This window comes from Hyperolius riggenbachi, chromosome 7 (genome assembly GCF_040937935.1).
Source record: "Hyperolius riggenbachi isolate aHypRig1 chromosome 7, aHypRig1.pri, whole genome shotgun sequence".
NCBI lineage: Eukaryota > Metazoa > Chordata > Amphibia > Anura > Hyperoliidae > Hyperolius > Hyperolius riggenbachi.
The window spans coordinates 60,839,748-60,862,302 of NC_090652.1; the positions used below are offsets into that span (position 1 = coordinate 60,839,748).

Below are 22,555 nucleotides of genomic sequence, written 5' to 3' on the forward strand. Positions count from 1 at the left end.
TCGAAACGCTGACTCAACGTCCGTCTTGGCCAGCAACGCACCTTGCCCCAACCGCCTGACCCACCTCACTGCCACATCGAAAGAGGTGTAAGCCACCGTCGCATCCCCGGGGTCAATTCCGTCATTCACAGATCTACCCCTGGGATGCGACAAGTGATGGATAAGGCGGAAGGAGCCCGGCTCCTTTTTCGGGACAATGCCCAAGGGGGAAACTATCAAATTATCCAAAGGAGGGGAACTGAATGGACCCGCCATCCGACCTAGCCCGACCTCCTTACACAATTTAGCTGAAACCACGTGTGGGTAAGCCAACACTGATTTCAATTTTCGAAAAGGTGGGGACGGGGGGGGAAGCCCCCGTACTGGGAATACGAAAACCCTCCGCAAACCCCCGACGTAGAAATTCTGCGGCATCAGTGTCTGGGTACCTATTTAGGTGTCGCTCCATCCCTTTGAGTATCACTGGAGTCCTCCCTCTTTCCGGAAGGTTCCCCACCCCTGCTCCTACTTTGTTTGTAGCATCGGGAACCGGGGTGTCCACCCCCACAGTTTGCACACTCGTGCTTAAAACGGCACGAGCTCCCAAATTTACAGGAGTTGTCATTAAATTTCCAACACACTCCTGGGCGTCTATTGGCCAGCTGCCCCGAATTACTGGAGTTGCTGGCCCCCCCCTGAAAGGGCTGGGAACTTTTGTTGGTAGGAATCATGAGTTTCATCCAAAGGATGACATCCTTGTGATCCCAGCGTATCTCCGGGCGCACCGCCTTTCGCTGGCGAAACTCCTCGTCATAGCGGAGCCATGCATTGCCTCCGTATGACCTGAAAGCTTCCGCTATGCTGTCCTGATAACCAAACAGCGCCGAACAACATTCGGGCTGTTTCTCGCCTATCACACTTGCCAATATGGCAAAAGCTTGTGACCAGGTTTGGTGAGTACGCGGGATAAGCCTGTATCTCCTACGCTCCTCCTCCTCTTTTTTGCTTTCGTCAGGCTTGCCCCTGTCCAGATTGAATTTGGAAAGCTGCAAAAGCGAAAAAATCTCCACGTACTCCCCCCGCCAAATTTTTTCCTTCACCTCCTTCTTCAAATGAGTACCTAACGGGGCTTCAAGGCAAAGATACAGTTCACTCTTTGCCGAATCTGACAACCGTACAGTATCGATCTCCTTGCTAACCACTGCAGCAGTCTCTCCTGATGTCGCGACGATACCAACGCCCGGGGATGCTGGAACTGCAGTTGTGGGTTGGGGTGGCGCTGACTGTGTGGAAAAAACAACTGCAGGTGCCGGAATCGTGGAGGGAACCCATGCCGACACAGGAGAATTGACAGTGGCTACCCCACCCCCTTGTAATGCATCCCGAATGCCCAACAAGAGCGAGTTCACAAATGATAATGCCGGCGTGACGGCACTATCCCTCTGCAACTGAGTTGGAACCGTACCAATTAAATTGTTCGGCACCAACCCACTCGTTCCTACAACATCATGTGTAACAGGAAATGTAGAAATTAAATTTGTCTCACCTGGCTGCACCGGACGCCCGTCCCGACCAGCCGAATCCCTGGATCGATCAGAAGTTCCTCCATCCTCCTCCTCAGATTGCGACGAAGCATCACCATTAGGCGACTCATTACCACGCCCGGATAGGCTGGCGGAACTTGCCGGGACCGATCCACTCTGCCTGCTGGATGATCTGCTGCTGGATGTAGATTGCCGGCTCTGCGCCTCCCTGCCGCGTGAGCCGCTGTCTCCCCGACTGCTCGAACTGCGGCCTTGCTTCTGCCCTTTTCCATGTTTCTGGGCCGGCATCCCTATTTTCCCCTTTCCCTTGGCCTGTTGCGGGGGGCGTTTGGCCTGCACCTGATGAGGCACAGCCGTGTCCCCAGAATCGCCAGCCAGCCCGGAGGGGTTAAGAGGACGTTGCTGATTGTCCGCCCGGGTGTTATGTGAGGACTTCCCCCGTCCTGGTGCTGCGGGCTGCTGAATCTGTCCTGCTGCCCTTCGTCCTGTCTCCCCTGATGTCCCTGGCTGCTCCCCATCCGCCCTGTGAGCCGCTTCTGCCGCCTTTTTCTGGCCCTTCCCCTGCTTGGGAGGCCGCTTTGCGGAGGGTGCCGGTGGGGTCTGGATGGGACTGCCCGCACGCCTGTTCTGCCGCGGAGATGCGGCCGGACTAAGCCTATCAGGCGGGCGGGTCACCCGTGCACTGGTGCGGGGGGCGGAATCTCCCGCAGACATGGCTGCCATCTGGATTGCGACCCACTGGGGGCCGCGCGCCTCTGCCTCGCTCCTTACCCGCTGGAGCAGTTCATCTATATTGGCCGCCATGACGCACTTCTTCACGGCAGCAGGGAAACACGTCCTTCTGCTGCTCTGTCCCCTGTGCGTCTGGCCTTCCCCGCTGACGTCACGTCCTGTGTCGTCACTTCCCCCTTCTCCAAACCCAGCTAAAGGGCGCGCTCCCGGCCACAGCTAAGGCCCGCCCTCCGCCCGAACGTTAACCCCTGCCTGGCCAACTAGCTCCTATCATGGGAGCCCTGCGCTCAATTGCGCTGTGCTCCGTTCGCTGCGGGCCTGCTTCTTGGCTGTAGTGGAAGAACTGTGCCCGGAAAAAAAGAGTGAAATTGAAGCTGTTAGCTTGTCGCGTATGACTATCACGAGACGGGTGGAAGATTTGGGAAGCGATCTTCAGCTACAGCTAAAGAAAAAGGCAAGTCAGTTTGTAATGTTTTCAATTGCAGCTGATGAATCTACAGATGTGAGTGACGTTGCTCAATTGTTAGTATTTATTCGTGGTGTTACCCCTATGTTTGAAATTACTGAGGAACTGGCAGCAATGAAGAGCATGCATGGAACAACTACTGGTGAAGACTTGTTCAGAGAAGTGTCAGAAGTGATCAATGACCTTGCGCTAGACTGGAGTAAATTAGTAGGAGTGACTACGGATGGTGCAAAAAGCATGGTTGGACGGCACAATGGGTTGGTTGCAAGAGTAAGTCAAAAGGTGATCGAATCAAATGGATCTCGACCATTGGGGCTCCATTGCATTATACATCAGCAAAATCTCTGTGGGAAGCAGTTGAATTTGGAACATGTGATGAAAGTAGTTGTTCACTCTGTTAACTTCATAAGATCCCATGCACTGAATCACAGAACTTTCAGAAAATTACTAGATGAAATGGAATCAGAACACGAAGATGTAATTTATCATAGTGAAGTCTGCTGGTTGAGCAGGGGAAGGGTATTGAAACACTTTTTTGAATTGCGACACGAGATCAATATCTTTATGACTGGAAAATCAAAGCAACTTCCTGAGCTTGGCGATCCCTCGTGGCTATGGGATTTGGCAATTATCTGCGATTTGACGGAATATTTGAATGAGCTCAATGTCAAGCTGCAAGGCAAAAACAAACTTATCTGTCATGTGTATGCAGACATAAGTGCATTTAAAACTAAATTGCAACTGTTCATAGAACAAGCAGAACAAGAAATATTGGTTCACTTTCCAACCTGCGCTGCCTTGCGACAAGAACAGAGTAGTCCCTTCCCAAGGAGAAAAATGATTCAACTTTTGAAGCTGCTGAATGAAAGTTTTGAAGAAAGGTTTGAAGATTTTCACAGCCTCAAGAATGAAATCTGTTTGTTTGAAAACCCATTTTCAGTTAAGGTTTCCACTGCACCAAGTGATTTACAACTGGAACTGATTGAGTTACAATGCCAGACATCGCTGCAGGACAACTTTAGAGAAATGTTGCTACCTGAATTTTATGCGGAACTCCCACTGCAGGACTTTCCAAATTTGCAGAAACACAGCCTGAAAATGGTCACAACTTTTGCCAGTACTTATGTCTGTGAGCAAACTTTCTTAGTGATGAAAAGGGCAAAAACTGGCTCACGTTCTCGCATCACAGATGATCATCTTCATTCTGTATTAAGAATAAATGTTACAAATTTGTAGCCAAATATCCAGAAATTGGTTTCTGAAAAACAGCCGCAAACTTCTTATTAAGAAAATGTGCATCAAATGGTGAGTACCACAATTCTTATATTGTCGTTTTCTTTCCATTTCCAACACCATGTTAACTGTTACTAGAAAAACGTTAAAAGTTTTACATCGAAATTTTGTATGCATGTTTTCCGGCCCTCGAGATTTTTCTTGATTTGAAGTTCGGCCCTCGGGCCAAAAAAGGTTGAGCACCACTGGCCTACAGTAATTAGTTATGGGACAGCTGCTAACAGACTCTGCTAGGGAAACCTTAGTTAGGCTCTTGTAGGCTTGTTAGCTTGCTCCTGGCTGATTGTTATTCCTTATATAGCACGCCACAACAGCTTCTCCTCTCCTCCTCCTCCTCCGGAGGAGGGTCTTGTCTTCCAGGGAATTGTAGGAATTCAAAAACCAGCTCACATACATTGACCGGGAATCGAACCCAGGTCTCGTGCTTGGTAGGCAGCTCTCCTCACCGCTATACCACCACCAACACTACATGCTGAAGCCAGCCTAGCATGTACCATTATGATATATCCAAGAGAAAAATGAGCTTGCTTAGAGATTTGTAGGATGTCAAAAGCCAACTCACATACATTGTCCAGGAATCGAACCCAGGCCTACCACTTGGTGGGCTGCTATCCTAACCATTATACCACCAACACAACACACTGCAATTCTACATTGCTAAAGCCAGCCTAGCATGTACCATTGTGATATATCCAAGAGAAAAATGAGCTTGATTAGGGATTTGTAGGATGTCAAAAGCCAACTCACATACATGGGCCAGGAATCGATCCCAGGTCAACTGCTAGGAGGGCAGCTATGCTCACCACTATTCCACCAACACTACAGGAAGAAGTCAGCCTAGCTGGCCTGGGAAGGATGAAAAGCTAGGTGGCCATGCAACCATTCTTGCTAACCTAAAGCTTACTTGTGTCTTTTACAACACATTGGGCTTAATTCACAAAGCGGTGCTAACAGTTAGCACGCTGGTGAAAAGCCCCCCTTCACGCCTAAACTCAGTTTAGGCGTGATAAGTTTAGGTGTGATAAGTTTAGGCGTGATAAGTTTAGGTGTGATAAGTTTAGGTGTAATAAGTTTAGGCATGATAACTATAGCACCAACTGGGTTAGCACCGCAGTGCACAGCTGATCAAAAGTTTTGCACTAGCAAAGTCTGGTGCACTTCGCATAGAGTTTAATGCCGCTGCTTTGCGTGCGGGACTTTGCGCGCGATCTAAACTTATCACGCCTAAACTTATCACACCTAAACTGGCTTTTCACCAGCGTGGTGCAATGGTTATCACGCCTAATCATTGGCCAGGAATCGAACCTAGGCCTACCACTTGGTAGGCTGCTATCCTAACCATTATACCACCAACACAACACACTGCAATGCTACAGCCCTGCTGGTATATTTATCTGCAGTAGTATCTGAATAAAACCAGAAACAAGCATGCAGCTAGTCTTGTCAGATCTGACTTTAAAGTCTGAACCACTGATACACCTGATCTGCTGTATGCTTGTTCAAGGGCTATGGCTAATAGTATTAGAGGCAGAGGATCAGCAGGGCTGCCAGGCAACTGGTATTGCTTAAAAGGAAATAAACATGACAGCCTCCATACACCTCTCTCTTCAGTTCCCCTTTAAGAGAAAGTGTCATTAGGGCTTTGCTGTAACATAGATTGTAGTGTAACTATTTCAACTAATGTACCCTTCTTAAAGAGAATCTGTATTGTTAAAATCACACAAAAGTAAACATACCAGTGCATTAGGGGACATCTCTTATTACCCTATGTCACAATTTCGCCGCTCCCCACCGCATTAAAAGTGGTTAAAAACAGTTTTAAAAAGTTTGTTTATAAACAAACAAAATGGCCACCAAAACAGGAAGTAGGTTGATGTACAGTATGTCCACACATAGAAAATACATCCATACACAAGCAGGCTGTATACAGCCTTCCTTTTGAATCTCAAGAGATCATTTGTGTGTTTCTTTCCCCCTGTTCTCATGCACTGAAGTTTCAGGCTGCTCTTTTCTTCCTGCAAACAGCTTTGCCCTTGTCTGTAATTCTTCAGTATGTGAAAGCCCAGCCAGCTCAGAGGACGATTTATCCAGCTTGTAAAAGATAAGAGAGAAGAGAGAAGCTGCTCTAATCTAAATAACACACAGGCAGTGTGCATAGAGGGGCCTGGAAGGGGGAGTTCATAGCAGAACCACAACACTGAAGAACTTGGCAGCCTTCCAGACACAGGCCTGACAAGTCTGACAAGAGAGAGATAAGTTGATTTATTACAGAGACTGTGATAGTACAAAGTGCTGCAGTAAGCCAGAACACATTAGAATAGCTTTTGGAACTTGTAGGATGATAAAAAACAGGATGCAATTTTTGTTACGGAGTCTCTTTAAACATGAAGATTATATACAAATTTAAGCAGACAGCAGAGTAGTGCAGCAGAAGTGTGCTGGGCTCATAACCCAGAGGTTGATGGATCAAAACCATGATAATGGTAGAGCCTACCTCCCCTTACCCACCCCAACACCCCGCATTCCCCACTCAACTTAAACCTTACCAATAATAGACACGGACTACTAGGCATTGGATTAATTTAAGGCCATAGCAGCCCCTTCTTTATTTAGCCTATTAACAATTTTCCAAAACAAAATAGATAACCACAACATAACCAAACGATATCCACCAAGAGCTGGGGTAAAAGGGTCCGGAGGCACCGAAAATCGAAATCCAAACACCCCGTGTGACATGCAGCCTTGAACCGGCCCCCAGCCGCGTAGCTCGGCTCGGGGACAGCTGCATGCCCCAAAGTCGTCTCTCTCTTGATTCCTTTTAACGCACCGGATTTGTCCCGTGACAGATCTCCTTCCCAAGGCACTGACCTCCGGAGCCCCCTTTTTACCCCTCCGGCTGCAATGACAAAGCAATGACGTACCACACAAACACAAACAACATAAAGGGAGGGAGGGAGGGAGCTTCTTCACCTACGCTGCTCTAAGCCGGAAGTGCCCGCCCCCTGACTTCCGCCGCCTACCCGGGAAAACTTGGGACTCTCCCTGCCTTCACTGCCCGCCCCCCTCCTATCCTACTGCCTGCTAACCATCCGCCCCCTAACCTAATTAACCCTACACTAACCGGGGAGACGGCTACCCCATCATGCCCGGGCCCTCCGCACATCGCTGGCTCCGGCTACAGGCCCTATCTTGATAATGGTAGAGCCTACCTCCCCTTACCCACCCCAACACCCCGCATTCCCCACTCAACTTAAACCTTACCAATAATAGACACGGACTACTAGGCATTGGATTAATTTAAGGCCATAGCAGCCCCTTCTTTATTTAGCCTATTAACAATTTTCCAAAACAAAATAGATAACCACAACATAACCAAACGATATCCACCAAGAGCTGGGGTAAAAGGGTCCGGAGGCACCGAAAATCGAAATCCAAACACCCCGTGTGACATGCAGCCTTGAACCGGCCCCCAGCCGCGTAGCTCGGCTCGGGGACAGCTGCATGCCCCAAAGTCGTCTCTCTCTTGATTCCTTTTAACGCACCGGATTTGTCCCGTGACAGATCTCCTTCCCAAGGCACTGACCTCCGGAGCCCCCTTTTTACCCCTCCACCACGACAAGGGCGTGACCCCTTATGCCCTTGAGGCCCCCAACCTCAGCGCTCTCTGGATCCCATCTTCAATGCCCAGGGCCCATAAGTCCATCCCTATATCGTTAAGATGAACCCCGTCTTTTCTTAAGAACAGTCCGATCTCTTCTTCTAATTCAAAGTGTCGTATGGCCAACCCCCCATTCCTAACAAAAAACCTAGCCACCTCCTTGTTTAGCTTAATTCTGGCCTTATTGACTTTTTGAACAGAATTCGCTAGCCTCCAGTAACCCCGGGCCACTATGTCTGACCACACCACGATGGTCTCTGAAAATAGGGAACGGACTCTCAAAAAGTCGAACTTAATCTCCTTTATGACCAATCTGGTGGACCTAGCGGCCAGGTCGTTGCCCCCAACATGCAAGACGAGAATATCAGGGGCCCTATCCATGCGAGCTAACTTATGCAGCTCCGGCAAAAGGCTGGGCCACACCATCCCAGGGAAACCTATCCACCGGATACGCACCTGATCCCTGGGAAAGCCGAGCTGCCGGCCTTCAGGCCTGACATCGGCCCTTCTCGCTCCTCTGCTGACGTAGGAGTGCCCCACGATCCATACCACAACCTGCGGACCTGCAACAAAAGAACAAAAAACTGACAACAATTGGCCCGGGCCCCGAAACCACTACCACCCTAGATCAGATGGGGTCTAATATAAGACCTATACCGAGCTGACTCCCAACGTCCAATCTGCTTTATAACACCCTCACTCAACCCCCACCTTGACGCCTCAGTGGCTGCCCCAATACGGAAAGAGTGGGAGGCAAACTCCCGGAAGGGGAGGCTGAGCTGGCCCAAACATTTACGAAATACCGCGGTAAACTGAAAACGAGACATAGCCGTGTTGTCCAAATGGACCAACAATACCGGCGCCTGTGAGGGGCGTGCCGCCATCAGCCTCTGCACGTTTAACAAAGGGCATAACGGGCCGCCAATCTGGAACAGGGTAATGGTCCGGCCCCTGCCCCGTTGGTCGGTTTTTGAACGTGGCAGATAGATGACCACCGTATCCGCGAGGACCTTAACATGTTCCGCAAGGATGCCTCCCACTCCCAGTTTATTCCTGCTCACTAATTCCCCGATTCTAAAAGCGCCAAAAAAGGCTAGCACAAATGCGGTCTGAAATAGGCCGCACTCGTAGCTTGAGGAACATAAATCTGGCAGCACCTCCGCCAGCCTGCCCAACAATTCGAACGTGACTGGGCGTCTAGCCTCCGGTCCACGAAATACTCACCTTTCCAAAAACAACCTAACAAACGAAAACTGGAAGGATGAACGGGCAGCAGCCGAAAAGCCGATTCGATATCGGTTTTCGCCAACCACGACCCTTGTCCCAAACGCCTGACCCAGCATAGAGCTGCGTCGAATGAAGTGTACACCACTGACGTATCATCGCCTAATAAACCATCGTTAACCGACGAACCACGAGGAAACGACAAATGATGTATTAAACGAAACGACCCCGGTTCTTTTTTAGGGACCACACCCAACGGGGACACAATTAAATCAACTAAGGGCCGAGAAGTGAACGGCCCCGCCAAACGACCCGCCGCCACTTCCTTTGCAAGCTTCATATCCACGACACCTGGGAACTCATTGGCAGACTTCAGATTCCTAAATGGGGGCTCCGACCGCAACAAACAACTGCTTGGGATCCGGAAACCCTCCTCGAAACCTGCCCTCAAAAATTCGGCCACCTCCCGCTCAGGATACCTGTTTAGGAAGCGCGCCATCTCTACCCCCTTCACCGGCGTCGTCCCTCTTACGCGTAGAATCCCCCGACTTTGACCTTCGCTGCTTGTAACACCTGGAAGCCGCATGCGAGCCTCCGCAATTGGAGCACTCGTGCTTAAAGCGGCAGGACTGACCGAAACGACAGGATCCGTCGTTATACTGCCAGCAGATGCCCTTTCCTCTGGTAGCCAGCTGGCCAGCAGGGGCCGACCCGCCGGCAACCGCGGGAAAGGACTGAGTGGTTCTGGCTGGAATCATCAGCCGCATCCACAAGGTAATATCCTTGTGATCCCAGCGGATCACAGGCCTTACCGCCTTCTCCTGCCTGAACTGCTCGTCGTACCGCAGCCAAGCGTTCCCGCCGTACGATCGATGAGCCTCCCCGATTGAGTCCATGTAACCAAACAGCGCCGAGCAATGCTCAGGCTGTTTTTCCCCAATCACGCTTGCCATGATTGAAAAGGCCTGGAACCAGTTCTGGAACGTGCGGGGAATTAATCTGTAACGCCTCTCCTCCTCCCTCTTTTTTTCATCCGGCTTGCCCTTATCTAAATTAAATTTTTCCAGCTGAAGGAGCGAAAATATCTCGATATATTCGCCCTTCCAGATTCTTTCTTTTACTTCTTGCTTCAAGTGGGAACCCAGGAGGCCATTGAAGCAAACGTACAGCTCCGCGTGCGATGCATCAGCTAAGCGCACCTGGCCTGCCCCACTAGATAAGGAAGAGTCGCCCCCAGTACCCTCAGTCTGCACCGCCACCTCCGACTGAATACTAACCAAGCCTGGCATAATAGGTTGGGCCACCTGAACCACCCCCTGCGTGGCCTGCCCCGCCATCTGGGGCACGGGAGCCCCAAATGGTGCAAAACCTGCGTGCGCTACCGGTGACGCCACCACTGGGGGTGCGGGTGCCCACACTCCCACCGGTGACAGGGGTGACCCGAGTGGTAATACACCCGACGCCCCCGCCCCGGGAGGCGGGGGCTGCGCCTGCGCCACCTGCGACCCTAATCCTGCCGTCAAAACGCCAGCCCCCCCTTGACGTCCCCCACAAATCCCCAACAATAACGTGGCTAGAGCATTAACTGCGGCTAAATTGGCCTCACCTGGCTGCTCCGGACGCATGTCCCTGCCAGCCGTCGTACCGGATCCACTCGCTGTAGTGACATCCTCATCTGCTGCTGATTCACCTTCAGAAGCAGAGCCGTCCCCTGATGCCAGGCCCCTGCCTCGCTGGTCCTGCTGTGTCTGTTGCCGCTGCGTGCCGCTGCCCGACTTGCGCTTCTTATTTGCCGATCCCCCCGACTTGCTTCTGCCTGCCGAGCTCCTGTTCTCCCCTTGGGTCCGGTGGGCTGCCGCCGCAGAAGGAGGGGCGGCACCCGTGGGGTAGTGGTCCTTGCGCTGGGCCCGCTTAGTCTGGCGCACCGCGCGGGGACTAAGGGCCGCATCCACTCCGGCTGCTTCCTGGTGTGAGGAGCTGGCCGCGCTGGATGGCCCTTCCCCTGCTGCCTCCCGCTGTTGGTTGGGATTCCTCCCGCTGGACCCCCGCGTTTTTTGAGTGCGCTTTGCTGGGGGGGGCGGAGGGTCCCTTACGGGGCTCCCTGAGCGACGCCGCGCTCCATCATGGGGCTCTGGGCTAAGCCTCTCCGGAGGCCTGGACTGTCTCCTCTCTTCTCCCCTCCGCTCACCTGCCTGGTTGCCTGCATCCGTGTGGGGAGCGCTGGGAGCCGCCGCCGCCACTGGCGCGCTGGCCGCCGCAGCCTCCGCCGAAGTGCCCGCTCCCATGGCCGCCAGCTGCACGCTCACCCATGCTGTGCCCCTGGATTCCGCCTCTGCCCGGATCCGGGCTACCAGAAGCTCCACACCCTCCATGTTATTAGCAAGCGCTCCGGCAAGCAGCTTCTTCACCTACGCTGCTCTAAGCCGGAAGTGCCCGCCCCCTGACTTCCGCCGCCTACCCGGGAAAACTTGGGACTCTCCCTGCCTTCACTGCCCGCCCCCCTCCTATCCTACTGCCTGCTAACCATCCGCCCCCTAACCTAATTAACCCTACACTAACCGGGGAGACGGCTACCCCATCATGCCCGGGCCCTCCGCACATCGCTGGCTCCGGCTACAGGCCCTATCTTTCTCTGCTAGGCATGATTTCATTTTTGCACCTCGCTTTATCGCATGGGCAAAACGGTTTCCATAGCCCTGTAAGAGAAAGTGTAATAAGGGCCCTGCCTTAACATAGATATTACGGTAGCTAAGACTACTCCTGGGCCTTTCTTGTAGTTGAAGAGATGAGTGAACTGTGACACCACACTAAAAAAAAAACAAAAAAAAAAACACAGCAAACAGAGAAGCTTCCCCATATTGGAGCATTGGATTTGGTAAAGTCTTAAGGCAATGTGTTGTAAAAGACACAAGTAAGCTTTAGGTTAGCAGGAATGGTTGCATGGCCACCTAGCTTTTCATCCTTCCCAGGCCAGCTAGGCTGACTTCCGCCTGTAGTGTTGGTGGAATAGTGGTGAGCATAGCTGCCCTCCAAGCAGTTGACATGGGTTTGATTCCTGGCCAATGTATGTGAGTTGGGTTTTGACATCCTACAAATCCCTAAGCAAGCTAATTTTTCTCTTGGATATATCACAATGGTACATGCTAGGCTGGCTTAAGCATGTAGCATTGTAGTGTGTTGTGTTGGTGGTATAATGCTTAGGATAGCAGCCTACCAAGTGGTAGGCCTGGGTTCGATTCCTGGCCAATGTATGTGAGTTGGCTTTTAACATCCTACAAATCCCTAAGCAAGCTCATTTTTCTCTTGGATATATCATAATGGTACATGCTAGGCTGGCTTAAGCATGTAGTGTTGGTGGTGGTATAGCGGTGAGGAGAGCTGCCTACTGAGCATTAGACCTGGGTTCGATTCCTGGCCAATGTATGTGAGCTGGCTTTTAAAATCCTACAATTCCATGGAAGACAAGACCCTCCTCCTCTGGAGGAGGAAGGGAGGATTACACTTCCTGATGTTGTAAAGCAGTGTAGGACTGCAATTCAACATTTAATGAGATTTCTGACTTTAAAACAGTGGTTTATATCAAATCTAGGTTTTTTTGATGTGCATCTCACTCAACCATGTCTCTGTCCAGGGTTTAGACCGTTTGAAACATTTTTTCCATCATTTTTCTGGCCACCATAGTTTTTTCTAAATTTTTTAAGTTCGCCTCTCCATTGAAGTTTATTGTGGTTCGCGAAAGTTCGTGCAAACCGAACTTTCACGGGAGGTTCGCGAACCGGGTTCACGAACCGAAAATCAGAGGTTCGGGCCATCTCTATCCACGTAATGATTCCTGTGAATTTTATAAAGGAAAAGCAGAAAATCCTATTCAAGGCAGTGGCCATCTTGCCAAGCTAATGCTGACATCATATCCTCCCTGACTCTTGTTATCCCCCCTCCATTCTCTTGCTCATTGTGTATTCATTAGCTGCCCTCCTCCCAGAGTCTTCAGACACTCCCACTGAGGTGTATACTAGGAACTGCACAGTCACCTCAGCCTTGCTTGTAAACACAACAAGTGAACAGAGGAGTTTGAGATAAGCAGCTAGGCAGGGAAATAAATGGAAGAGGAGGAATATCTTATAGATAAAAAGAACCCCCAGCATGCAACTGAATGGCAATGGCTATTAAAGGGCCAGTGCTCCTAATGTATGTGATAACCCCACACCATAACAGCAAATTTTTTTGAAAGTTTTGAATTCAGGATTAGCATCTTTATCACTTAATACACTCAGACCAGTTGCTGTTGAAATTTGATTTTTATGGTGACAATACCGCTTTAAGGAGGAAGTGCTGTTAGATGATGATATGCTTGAATTCTGAGGCCTAATGACAAGATTTACTCTGCAGATTCTCTCTCTTTAGAAACAGAAGTATTTCTAGAAGCAGTACAACATTGTTCTGTGTCCCTGTGTCTCATACAAGGCCGCAGAAACATAAACATAAGCCAATGTTATGATGAAAACATGCTCAAAAGTATATTAAACAATACATTTTAGGAACATATTTTATTTACTGGTAAATATGGCTTCAGAGAGCCATTCTTCTCAATTCTGACTGCTGACTTTCTACTTTACCTCTTCTAAATTACATTATCTGTATGCTATATATACGGTAAGTGTAACATATCATAGATTATAAGATAATGCCTGGACCATTCACTAGGGATGGACCAAGTCTGCATGGAACGCATGAGATTCTACAGATTGATTGTTTTACTGAGGTAACATGCTAACACCATACCAATTTTAAAATGTTTAGATATTTTTCCATTAGTAAGTGCTGGAATAAATGGTTGCTTGTAATGAATGGCAGAGATGCCGCCGCACGGTCTGGCGGCGGGGCGGCTGTCTCTGCGTTCGGACCGGCAGTTTCCGCACAGCGACATGTGTCTGGTTTGTCTGGGCCTTCTAGTGCACACGGAGGGAGAGTTACGCACGCGCGCGCTAGAGGACAGGACCTTTATGCCAACAGGAGAAGGATCAGCTGATCCAGACGATCAGCTGATCTCAGCGGAACTCCTGATTGGCTGAGCGGCTGGGGGCGGCGTTGAGCAGCGCTAGAGTATATATAGATCTTGCCTTTCAGTTGCTGATTGTCTGCCGTTGCGAATACTTACGTGTGAGCACTCAGACCTCAGTCAGATCTTACAGTGTGTTAGAACCAGCAGGAGCTGGGAATTCACACTTAGCCAGATTACCTTTGTTTATGCTCTGGTATACTCTAGACCAGTTCCAGGGCGTTGAGACCAAGGACCTCACACCCAAGCTTAGGATTGCTGTGTCATTTCTCTGTTATACTCTAGACCAGTTCCAGGGTGTTGAGACCAAGGACCTCACACCCAAGCTTAGGATTGCTGTGTCATTACTCTGTTATACTCTAGACCAGTTCCAGGGTGTTGAGACCAAGGACCTCACACCCAAGCTTAGGATTGCTGTGTCATTACTCTGTTATACTCTAGACCAGTTCCAGGGTGTTGAGACCAAGGACCTCACACCCAAGCTTAGGATTGCTGTGTTATACTCTAGACCAGTTCCAGGGTGTTGAGACCAAGGACCTCACACCCAAGCTTAGGATTGCTGTGTCCAGGGCCGTGCAGAGGATCCTCGAGGGGGGGGGGTGCTCAAATTTGAAAAAGGGGCCCTAATTGATCAATCATGCTACATTGCTATACCCCCCCCCCCCCCACACACACACACACACACACCTTTATAGCAGTATCACGCAGACTTTGTGTCTCCTTCCAGCCAAGTCTTTTGGCGCCACCACCCTCAAATCAGCAGTATTAGAGTGGGCACAGTGGAGCCTCAGGTAGGCACAGACTCGCCTTTCATTACTGGGAACCTCTGTCCCTCTTGATCAGCACCCAAGCTTCTTTTCAGGCAAAGAAGAAGTGGTTGCCAATATGCAGTGGTTGTTAAGCATTAGTAGCTGCAAAACTGCAGTAAGTGCTAAGGTGCAGTGGATGGTAAGATGCAAAGGTCCAGTTTGTGCTGAGTTGCAGTGGATACTAAGGTGCCAAAGTACAGTCTGTGTCAAGCTGCTGTGGGTACCAAGGTCCAGTTTGTATTGGGTGTTTATTTGCAGTGGGTGCTAAGCAGTATTGGATGCTGAATAAGTATCAGATGGTAATAAACAATAGTGAGTGCCATGTAAGTGCTAATTGGTACAGGGAGCCATGTGAGTGCTGGACATGGGTGAGTAGGGAGTGCCATATGTGAGTACTGAGTCTCATATGGGTTCGGACCAAGGGTGGGTACTGGGTGTTATTTGGGTGCTGGCCATGGACTGGTATTAAGTGCATATAATGGCTTGGTAACTTTGTGCCATGTGAGTACTGTGCCATGTGGGTGTTGATTATGGGGGGTATAGGGTGTAATGTGAGTCCTAGGTGCAAATACTGAGTGCTAAGTGGGTACTAGTGTTGGGCGAACAGTGTTCGCCACTGTTCGGGTTCTGCAGAACATCACCCTGTTCGGGTGATGTTCGAGTTCGGCCGAACACCTGACGGTGCTCGGCCAAACCGTTCGGCCATATGGCCGAACTAAGAGCGCATGGCCGAACGTTCCCCGAACGTTCGGCTAGCGCTGTGATTGGCCGAACGGGTCACGTGGTTCGGACCCGAACGCGCTCTGATTGGCCGAACGGTCACGTGGTTCGGGTAAATAAATACCCGAACCACGTCATATCTCCGCCATTTGTCTGTGGGTTTAGCTTTGGGTAGGCAGGCAGGGTAGTTCGCGCTCCAGCCACGCTAGCCAGGGTCCCCCCTGTCATTGTGTCACTGCTGGGAACAGTAGTACACCGCTTGCTCAGCCACACTATATAGCATTCTGTTTACTGCCACTCTGTGTACCTCGCTCAGCCACACTATATAGCATTCTGTTTACTGCCACTCTGTGTCTGCTGGGAATAGTAGTACACCGCTTGCTCAGCCACACTATATAGCATTCTGTTTACTGCCACTCTGTGTACCTCGCTCAGCCACACTATATAGCATTCTGTTTACTGCCACTCTGTGTCTGCTGGGAATAGTGGTACACCGCTCGCTCAGCCACACTATATAGCATTCTGTTCACTGTTCTGTGTCTGCTTGGAATAGTGGTACACCGCTCGCTCAGCCACACTATATAGCATTCTGTTTACTGTTCTGTGTCTGCTGGGAATAGTGGTACACCGCTCGCTCAGCCACACTATATAGCATTCTGTTTACTGTTCTGTGTCTGCTGGGAATAGTGGTACACCGCTCGCTCAGCCACACTATATAGCATTCTGTGCACTGTTCTGTGTCTGCTGGGAATAGTGGTACACCGCTCGCTCAGCCACACTATATAGCATTCTGTTCACTGTTCTGTGTCTGCTGGGAATAGTGGTACACCGCTCGCTCAGCCACACTATATAGCATTCTGTTTACTGTTCTGTGTCTGCTGGGAATAGTGGTACACCGCTCGCTCATCCACACTATATAGCATTCTGTTCACTGTTCTGTGTCTGCTGGGAATAGTGGTACACCGCCCGCTCAGCCACACTATATAGCATTCTGTTCACTGTTCTGTGTCTGCTGGGAATAGTGGTACACCGCTCGCTCAGCCACACTATATAGCATTCTGTTCACTGTTCTGTGTCTGCTGGGAACAGTAGTACACCGCTCGCTCAGCCAGAGTATATAGCATTGTGTTTACTGCCACTCTGTGTACACCGCTCAGCCAGACTATATACCATTGTTTACTGACACTCTGTGTACACCGCTCAGCCAGACTATATACCATTGTTTACTGACACTCTGTGTACACCGCTCAGCCAGACTATATACCATTGTTTACTGCCACTCTGATTCTGCTGGGAACAGTAGTACACCGCTCGCTCAGCCAGACTATATAGCATTGTGTTTACTGCCACTCTGTGTACACCGCTCAGCCAGACTATATACCATTGTTTACTGACACTCTGTGTACACCGCTCAGCCAGACTATATACCATTGTTTACTGAAACTCTGTGTACACCGCTCAGCCAGACTATATACCATTGTTTACTGCCACTCTGATTCTGCTGGGAACAGTAGTACACCGCTCGCTCAGCCAGACTATATACCATTGTTTACTGACACTATATAGCAGACTATATAGCATTGTGTGTACACCGCTCAGCCAGACTATATACCATTGTTTACTGACACTCTGTGTACACCGCTCAGCCAGACTATATACCATTGTTTACTGCCACTCTGATTCTGCTGGGAACAGTAGTACACCGCTCGCTCAGCCAGACTATATACCATTGTTTACTGACACTCTGTGTACACCGCTCAGCCAGACTATATACCATTGTTTACTGCCACTCTGATTCTGCTGGGAACAGTAGTACACCGCTCGCTCAGCCAGACTATATACCATTGTTTACTGACACTATATAGCAGACTATATAGCATTGTGTGTACACCGCTCAGCCAGACTATATACCATTGTTTACTGACACTCTGTGTACACCGCTCAGCCAGACTATATACCATTGTTTACTGCCACTCTGATTCTGCTGGGAACAGTAGTACACCGCTCGCTCAGCCAGACTATATAGCATTGTGTTTACTGCCACTCTGTGTACACCGCTCAGCCACACTATATAGCATTGCGTACTCTGCCAGTCAGTGTGTATATTGCTGGGATCAGTAATACTCCACTCACCGTCAACCACTATATGAGCTCAACATGAGTTCCCCAGAGACCTCCGCTGTGAGCAGCACTCCCAACAACAGCAACAGCCAACGCCCCACGCAAGCTATAACATCCACCCCAGCAGCCAGTGGTCAGCAGCAGCCCTCCCCGGAGGAGAACGTTGTGTCCATCAGTCCGTCGCCAGAGCGATTAATGAGGGCTGCCATTGAGGAGATGATGGGGCCTGATGTGGAGGAGGAGGTCTGGCTCAGGCCAGCATCCCAAGTTAATGTTGAGGACGATGAGGGGTCTGTGTCTGGGGATGTTGGGGTGGCAGAGGTGGTGGGTGGGTCAGACTCAGGAGAAGAGTTGTATGATGAGGATGATGATCGGGACCATCTGTATGTGCCTCAGAGTCCGACCCCGGAAAACATGTTGTATCGTGTGTTTAGGTACTAAAATCTGCGTTCCCTCCCAGTAGTGTTGGGCGAACAGTGTTTGCCACTGTTCGGGTTCTGCAGAACATCACCCTGTTCGGGGTGACTATATAGCAGACTATATAGCATTGTGTTTAATGCCACTCTGTGTACACGGCTCAGCCACACTATATAGCATTGTGTTTACTTCCACTCTGTGTCTGCTGGGAACAGTAGTACACCGCTCACCCGCCACTGTATAGCATTGTGCTCTGTGTCACTGCTGACAATAGTGGTACACCGCTCACCCACCACTGTATAGCATTTCTGTACTGCCACTGTACTGCTGCCAGTCAGCGTGTACTTTAAGGATAAGTGAAATGAGGAAGAAATCCGGTGAAAGAGGGAGGGGCAAGGGAAGAGGTGTTTCCCCTGACGGTTCACGTACAGGCCACAGGGGAGCACCCAAGAAAACCCACTCAATACTGCCCATGTTGTCCAGGACAACAACCCTCACAGATCCAAAAGAACAGGACCAGATAATTACTTGGATGACCTCTCAAGCGTCCAGCAGTGGGTTAAGCAGCACCAGCACATCACGCACGAGGTCCGAGTCCTCAGCCAGTTAAAGTCTGGGCTTTCTTTGAAGACTGCACTGAGGATGTTACCATGGCGATTTGCAAGGTGTGCAAGACCCGCCTGAGCAGGGGGAAAAGTATTAACAACCTCTCCACCACCAGCATGAGCCGCCACATTCTATCCAAACATCCCACTCTGTGGGCAAACGCGGCAGGACAGGGTACCACCAGCAACACTGCCTCCCTTGGGTTCACCAGACTCACCACCAGACCCGCCTCAGCAGCAGCAGTAGCCCAGCCATTGCGTGGTTCACAACATTCACAAACATCAGACGATGCTGACACTGTCACTTTCCGGACTAGTGCTCTTGAGGTCTCCCAGTGTTCATCAAACACAACAACCAACAGCCCTTCGGTGTGCAGCGCTACGGTTGAGTTGTCTGTCTCTGAGATGTTTGAGCACAAGAGGAAATTGCCAGCAAATGACCCCCGGGCCGTGGCAGTAACAGCCAGCCAGCATAGCCAAGCTTCTGGCCTGCGAAATGCTGCCATATCGAGTGGTGGAGACAAACAGCTTCAAGGGCATGATGTCAGTGGCCATCCCACGTTACGTTGTTCCCAGCCGCTACCACTTTGCGCGCTCTGCAGTGCCTGAGTTGCATGAGCACGTGGTCAGCTAAATAACCCGAAGCTTGAAGAATGCCGTTGCCTGCAAGGTTCACCTCACCACTGACACCTGGACGAGTTCGTTCGGCCAGGGTCGATACATCTCCCTTACCGCGCACTGGGTGAACCTTGTGGAGCCTGGCAGCGATTCCTCACCTGCTACGGCGCGGGTGTTGCCCACGCCGCAAACAGCTGGATAACAACAGCAGCACCTACCTCTCTGACTCCTTCTCCTCCAACGCATCTCAAAGCTGTACCTCATCCGGAAATGCTAACCCAGCACCAGCAGCAGTAGGATCGTGGAAGCAGTGCAGCACAGCTGTTGGCATGCGTCAGCAAGCGTTGCTGAAGCTGATCTGCCTTGGGGATAAGCAGCACACAGGGGAGGAAATTTGGAGGGGAATAAAGGAACAGACGGATTTGTGGCTGGCACCGCTGGACCTGAAACCGGGCATGAAGCTAGACACCTGGCACGAACTGGCAATGTACGCAATAGAGGTGCTGGCTTGCCCGGCAGCCAGCGTTATGTCGGAACGCTGTTTCAGTGCTGCCGGAGGCATCATCACAGATCGGCGTATCCGCCTCTCCACAGAAAATGCAGACCGTCTGACTCAAATTAAAATGAATCAATCCTGGATTGGAAACGACTACGCAACACTCCTGGACCCCAACCAAGTAACCTGACCGATGAACATCTGGGATGGTTTAGCGTTTCCGGTCCCTGTTTATTGAACCTCTCATCTGTATTACATTTATGACTGCATGGCGGCAAAAAGCATTGCTGCTATATCCGCACGCTTTTTGTCCTCATGCAAGGCCTGGGTTGTTGTGTCTCACAAAGCGTGGCCTTCTCCTCCTGCGCCTCCTCCTGTTCCATCACGTGTGCTGCTGCTGCTGCTGCTGCTGCTGGGTTACCGTTGCCGGTCCCTGTTTATGGAACCTCTTATCTTTATTACATTTATGACTACATGGCGGTACAAAGCATGCTATCCGCACGCTTTTTGTCCTCATGCAAGGCCTGGGTTGTTGTGTCTCACAAAGCGTGGCCTTCTCCTCCTGCGCCTCCTCCTGTTCCATCACGTGTGCTGCTGCTGCTGCTGCTGCTGCTGGGTTACCGTTGCCGCGTGGTCCCTGTTTATTGAACCTCTTATCTTTATTACATTTATGACTACATGGCGGTACAAAGCATGCTATCCGCACGCTTTTTGTCCTCATGCAAGGCCTGGGTTGTTGTGTCTCACAAAGCGTGGCCTTCTCCTCCTGCGCCTCCTCCTGTTCCATCACGTGTGCTGCTGCTGCTGCTGGGTTAGCGTTGCCGCGTGGTCCCTGTTTATTGAACCTCTTATCTTTATTACATTTATGACTACATGGCGGTACAAAGCATGCTATCCGCACGCTTTTTGTCCTCATGCAAGGCCTGGGTTGTTGTGTCTCACAAAGCGTGGCCTTCTCCTCCTGCGCCTCCTCCTGTTCCATCACGTGTGCTGCTGCTGGGTTAGCGTTGCCGCGTGGTCCCTGTTTATTGAACCACTTATCTTTATTACATTTATGACTGCATGGTGGTACAAAGCATGCTATCCGCACGCTTCTTGTCCTCATGCAAGGCCTGGGTTGTTGTGTCTCAAAGCGTGGCCTTCTCCTCCTGCGCCACCCTCCTCCTGTTCCATCACGTGTGCTGCTGCTGGGTTAGCATTACCGGTCCCTTTTCCTGGAACCTCTTATATGTATTACATTTATGACTGCATGCCGACAAAAAGCATGTTACCTGTGCAAAGAAAACAGACATTTCCCGCATTTAAAAGACAGTTTTCCCTTTGAAACTTTAAAATCGATTTTCTCAAAAACTATAAGCTCTTTTTGCTAAATTTTTTTTTCCTCTTGTACCCACTCCCAAGGTGCACATACCCTGTAAATTTGGGGTATGTAGCATGTAAGGAGGCTTTACAAACCACAAAAGTTCGGGTCCCCATTGACTTCCATTATGTTCGGAGTTCGGGTCGAACACCCGAACATCGCGGCCATGTTCGGCCTGTTCGGCCCGAACCCGAACATCTAGATGTTCGCCCAACACTAGTGGGTACTAGGGGTAAGTACATGGTGCCATATGGGTGATGGCTAGAGGGGTATTTGTTGTCATGTGGGTGCTAAATGCAGATGCTAGGTGCCATGCGGGGTGCTGGCACCAGATGTCACGTGGATTCCGGCTGTATAGGTGGGTATCAAGCATCCATGTAGGTGTTGATTGCAGGTACTCAGTCCCTTGGGAGTTCTGGGTGCATGTACTGGATGTCATGTGAGGGCTTGGTGTTTGTACTGGGCACCAAGTGGAGGTTTAGTGCAACTGGAACTACTGCAGATGAAACATGTGGGTGTTGGGTGCAGGTACTGGGTATCACATAGGTGCAAATACTTGGTACCATGCCTGCACTGGGTGCTAGCTATGGGTGGGCATTGTGTCATGTGGGTTCTGAGTGCAGGTATTTTGGGTGCTAGTACTGGTTATGTGTGTGCATATAGTGGGTGCCATGTGGAGGCTGTGTGTGCAGGTTTGAGTAGTGGGTGCCATGTCAGGGCTGGGTGCAAGTGCTGTGCTATGTAGGTGTGAGTACTCGGTGACAGATATAGTGTGAAAGGGAGGAGGTAGTGCGTGTCACGTGGCTGTTTGATGCAAGTACTAAGTGCCATATGGAGGCCAGATGTGAGTATTGGGTGCAGGGTGCTTAGTACAAGTACTGGGTGCTTGCTATATTGGGGGTTACGGTTGAGTGTAATGTGGGTGCTGAATATTGGCGGGATTGTTGTGGGTGCAGGGGGTGGGAGATCACTGTGGGTACTGATATGAATGGCATAGTTGATGCTAGGGTAGGTAGAGGTCAGCGTGGTTGTTGGGGAAGGTAGAGGTCAGTGTGGGTGCTGGGGGAAAGGTAGGTCACTGTGGGTGCTGGGGGGGAGAAGTAACTGTGGGTGCTGTGGAAGGTAGAGGTCAGTAGAGGTCACCCACTAATCCTTGTGTTTCCTTCCCTTTTGTTTCCTCCCCACTACCCTCTAGATTGTAAGCTCGCAAGGGCAGGGACCTCCTCCTAGTGTTTCTCATACTGCTGTAATTTTAACATATGTACATGTACCAACTACACATCAACTATGTATGTATTTGTATTTTTAATTGTATTCAATGTCATGACTGTACAGTGTCTTGTATTTCTTATGTACATTTGTTCCCCATTATTTGTTTGTACTATGTACAGTGCTACGGAAGATGTTGGCGGTATTTAAATAAAAAATAATAATAATAATAATAATGGGTGCTG

The 22,555-nt window shown here is 50.2% G+C and overlaps 1 protein-coding gene across 1 annotated transcript; it reads left to right on the top strand.

The window, feature by feature from the left end:
- Positions 1-2,646: 2,646 nt before the first annotated feature.
- On the top strand, positions 2,647-3,957 carry LOC137526022 (general transcription factor II-I repeat domain-containing protein 2A-like). Its single transcript, XM_068247233.1, has one exon. The coding sequence runs from the start codon at positions 2,647-2,649 to the stop codon at positions 3,955-3,957; it is 1,311 nt and encodes a 436-aa protein (XP_068103334.1).
- Positions 3,958-22,555: the final 18,598 nt, after the last annotated feature.

Coding starts and splice junctions, on each gene's coding strand:
- LOC137526022 (XM_068247233.1), top strand. CDS start 2,647: ATGACTATCACGAGACGGGTGGAAGATTTGGGAAGCGATCTTCAGCTA.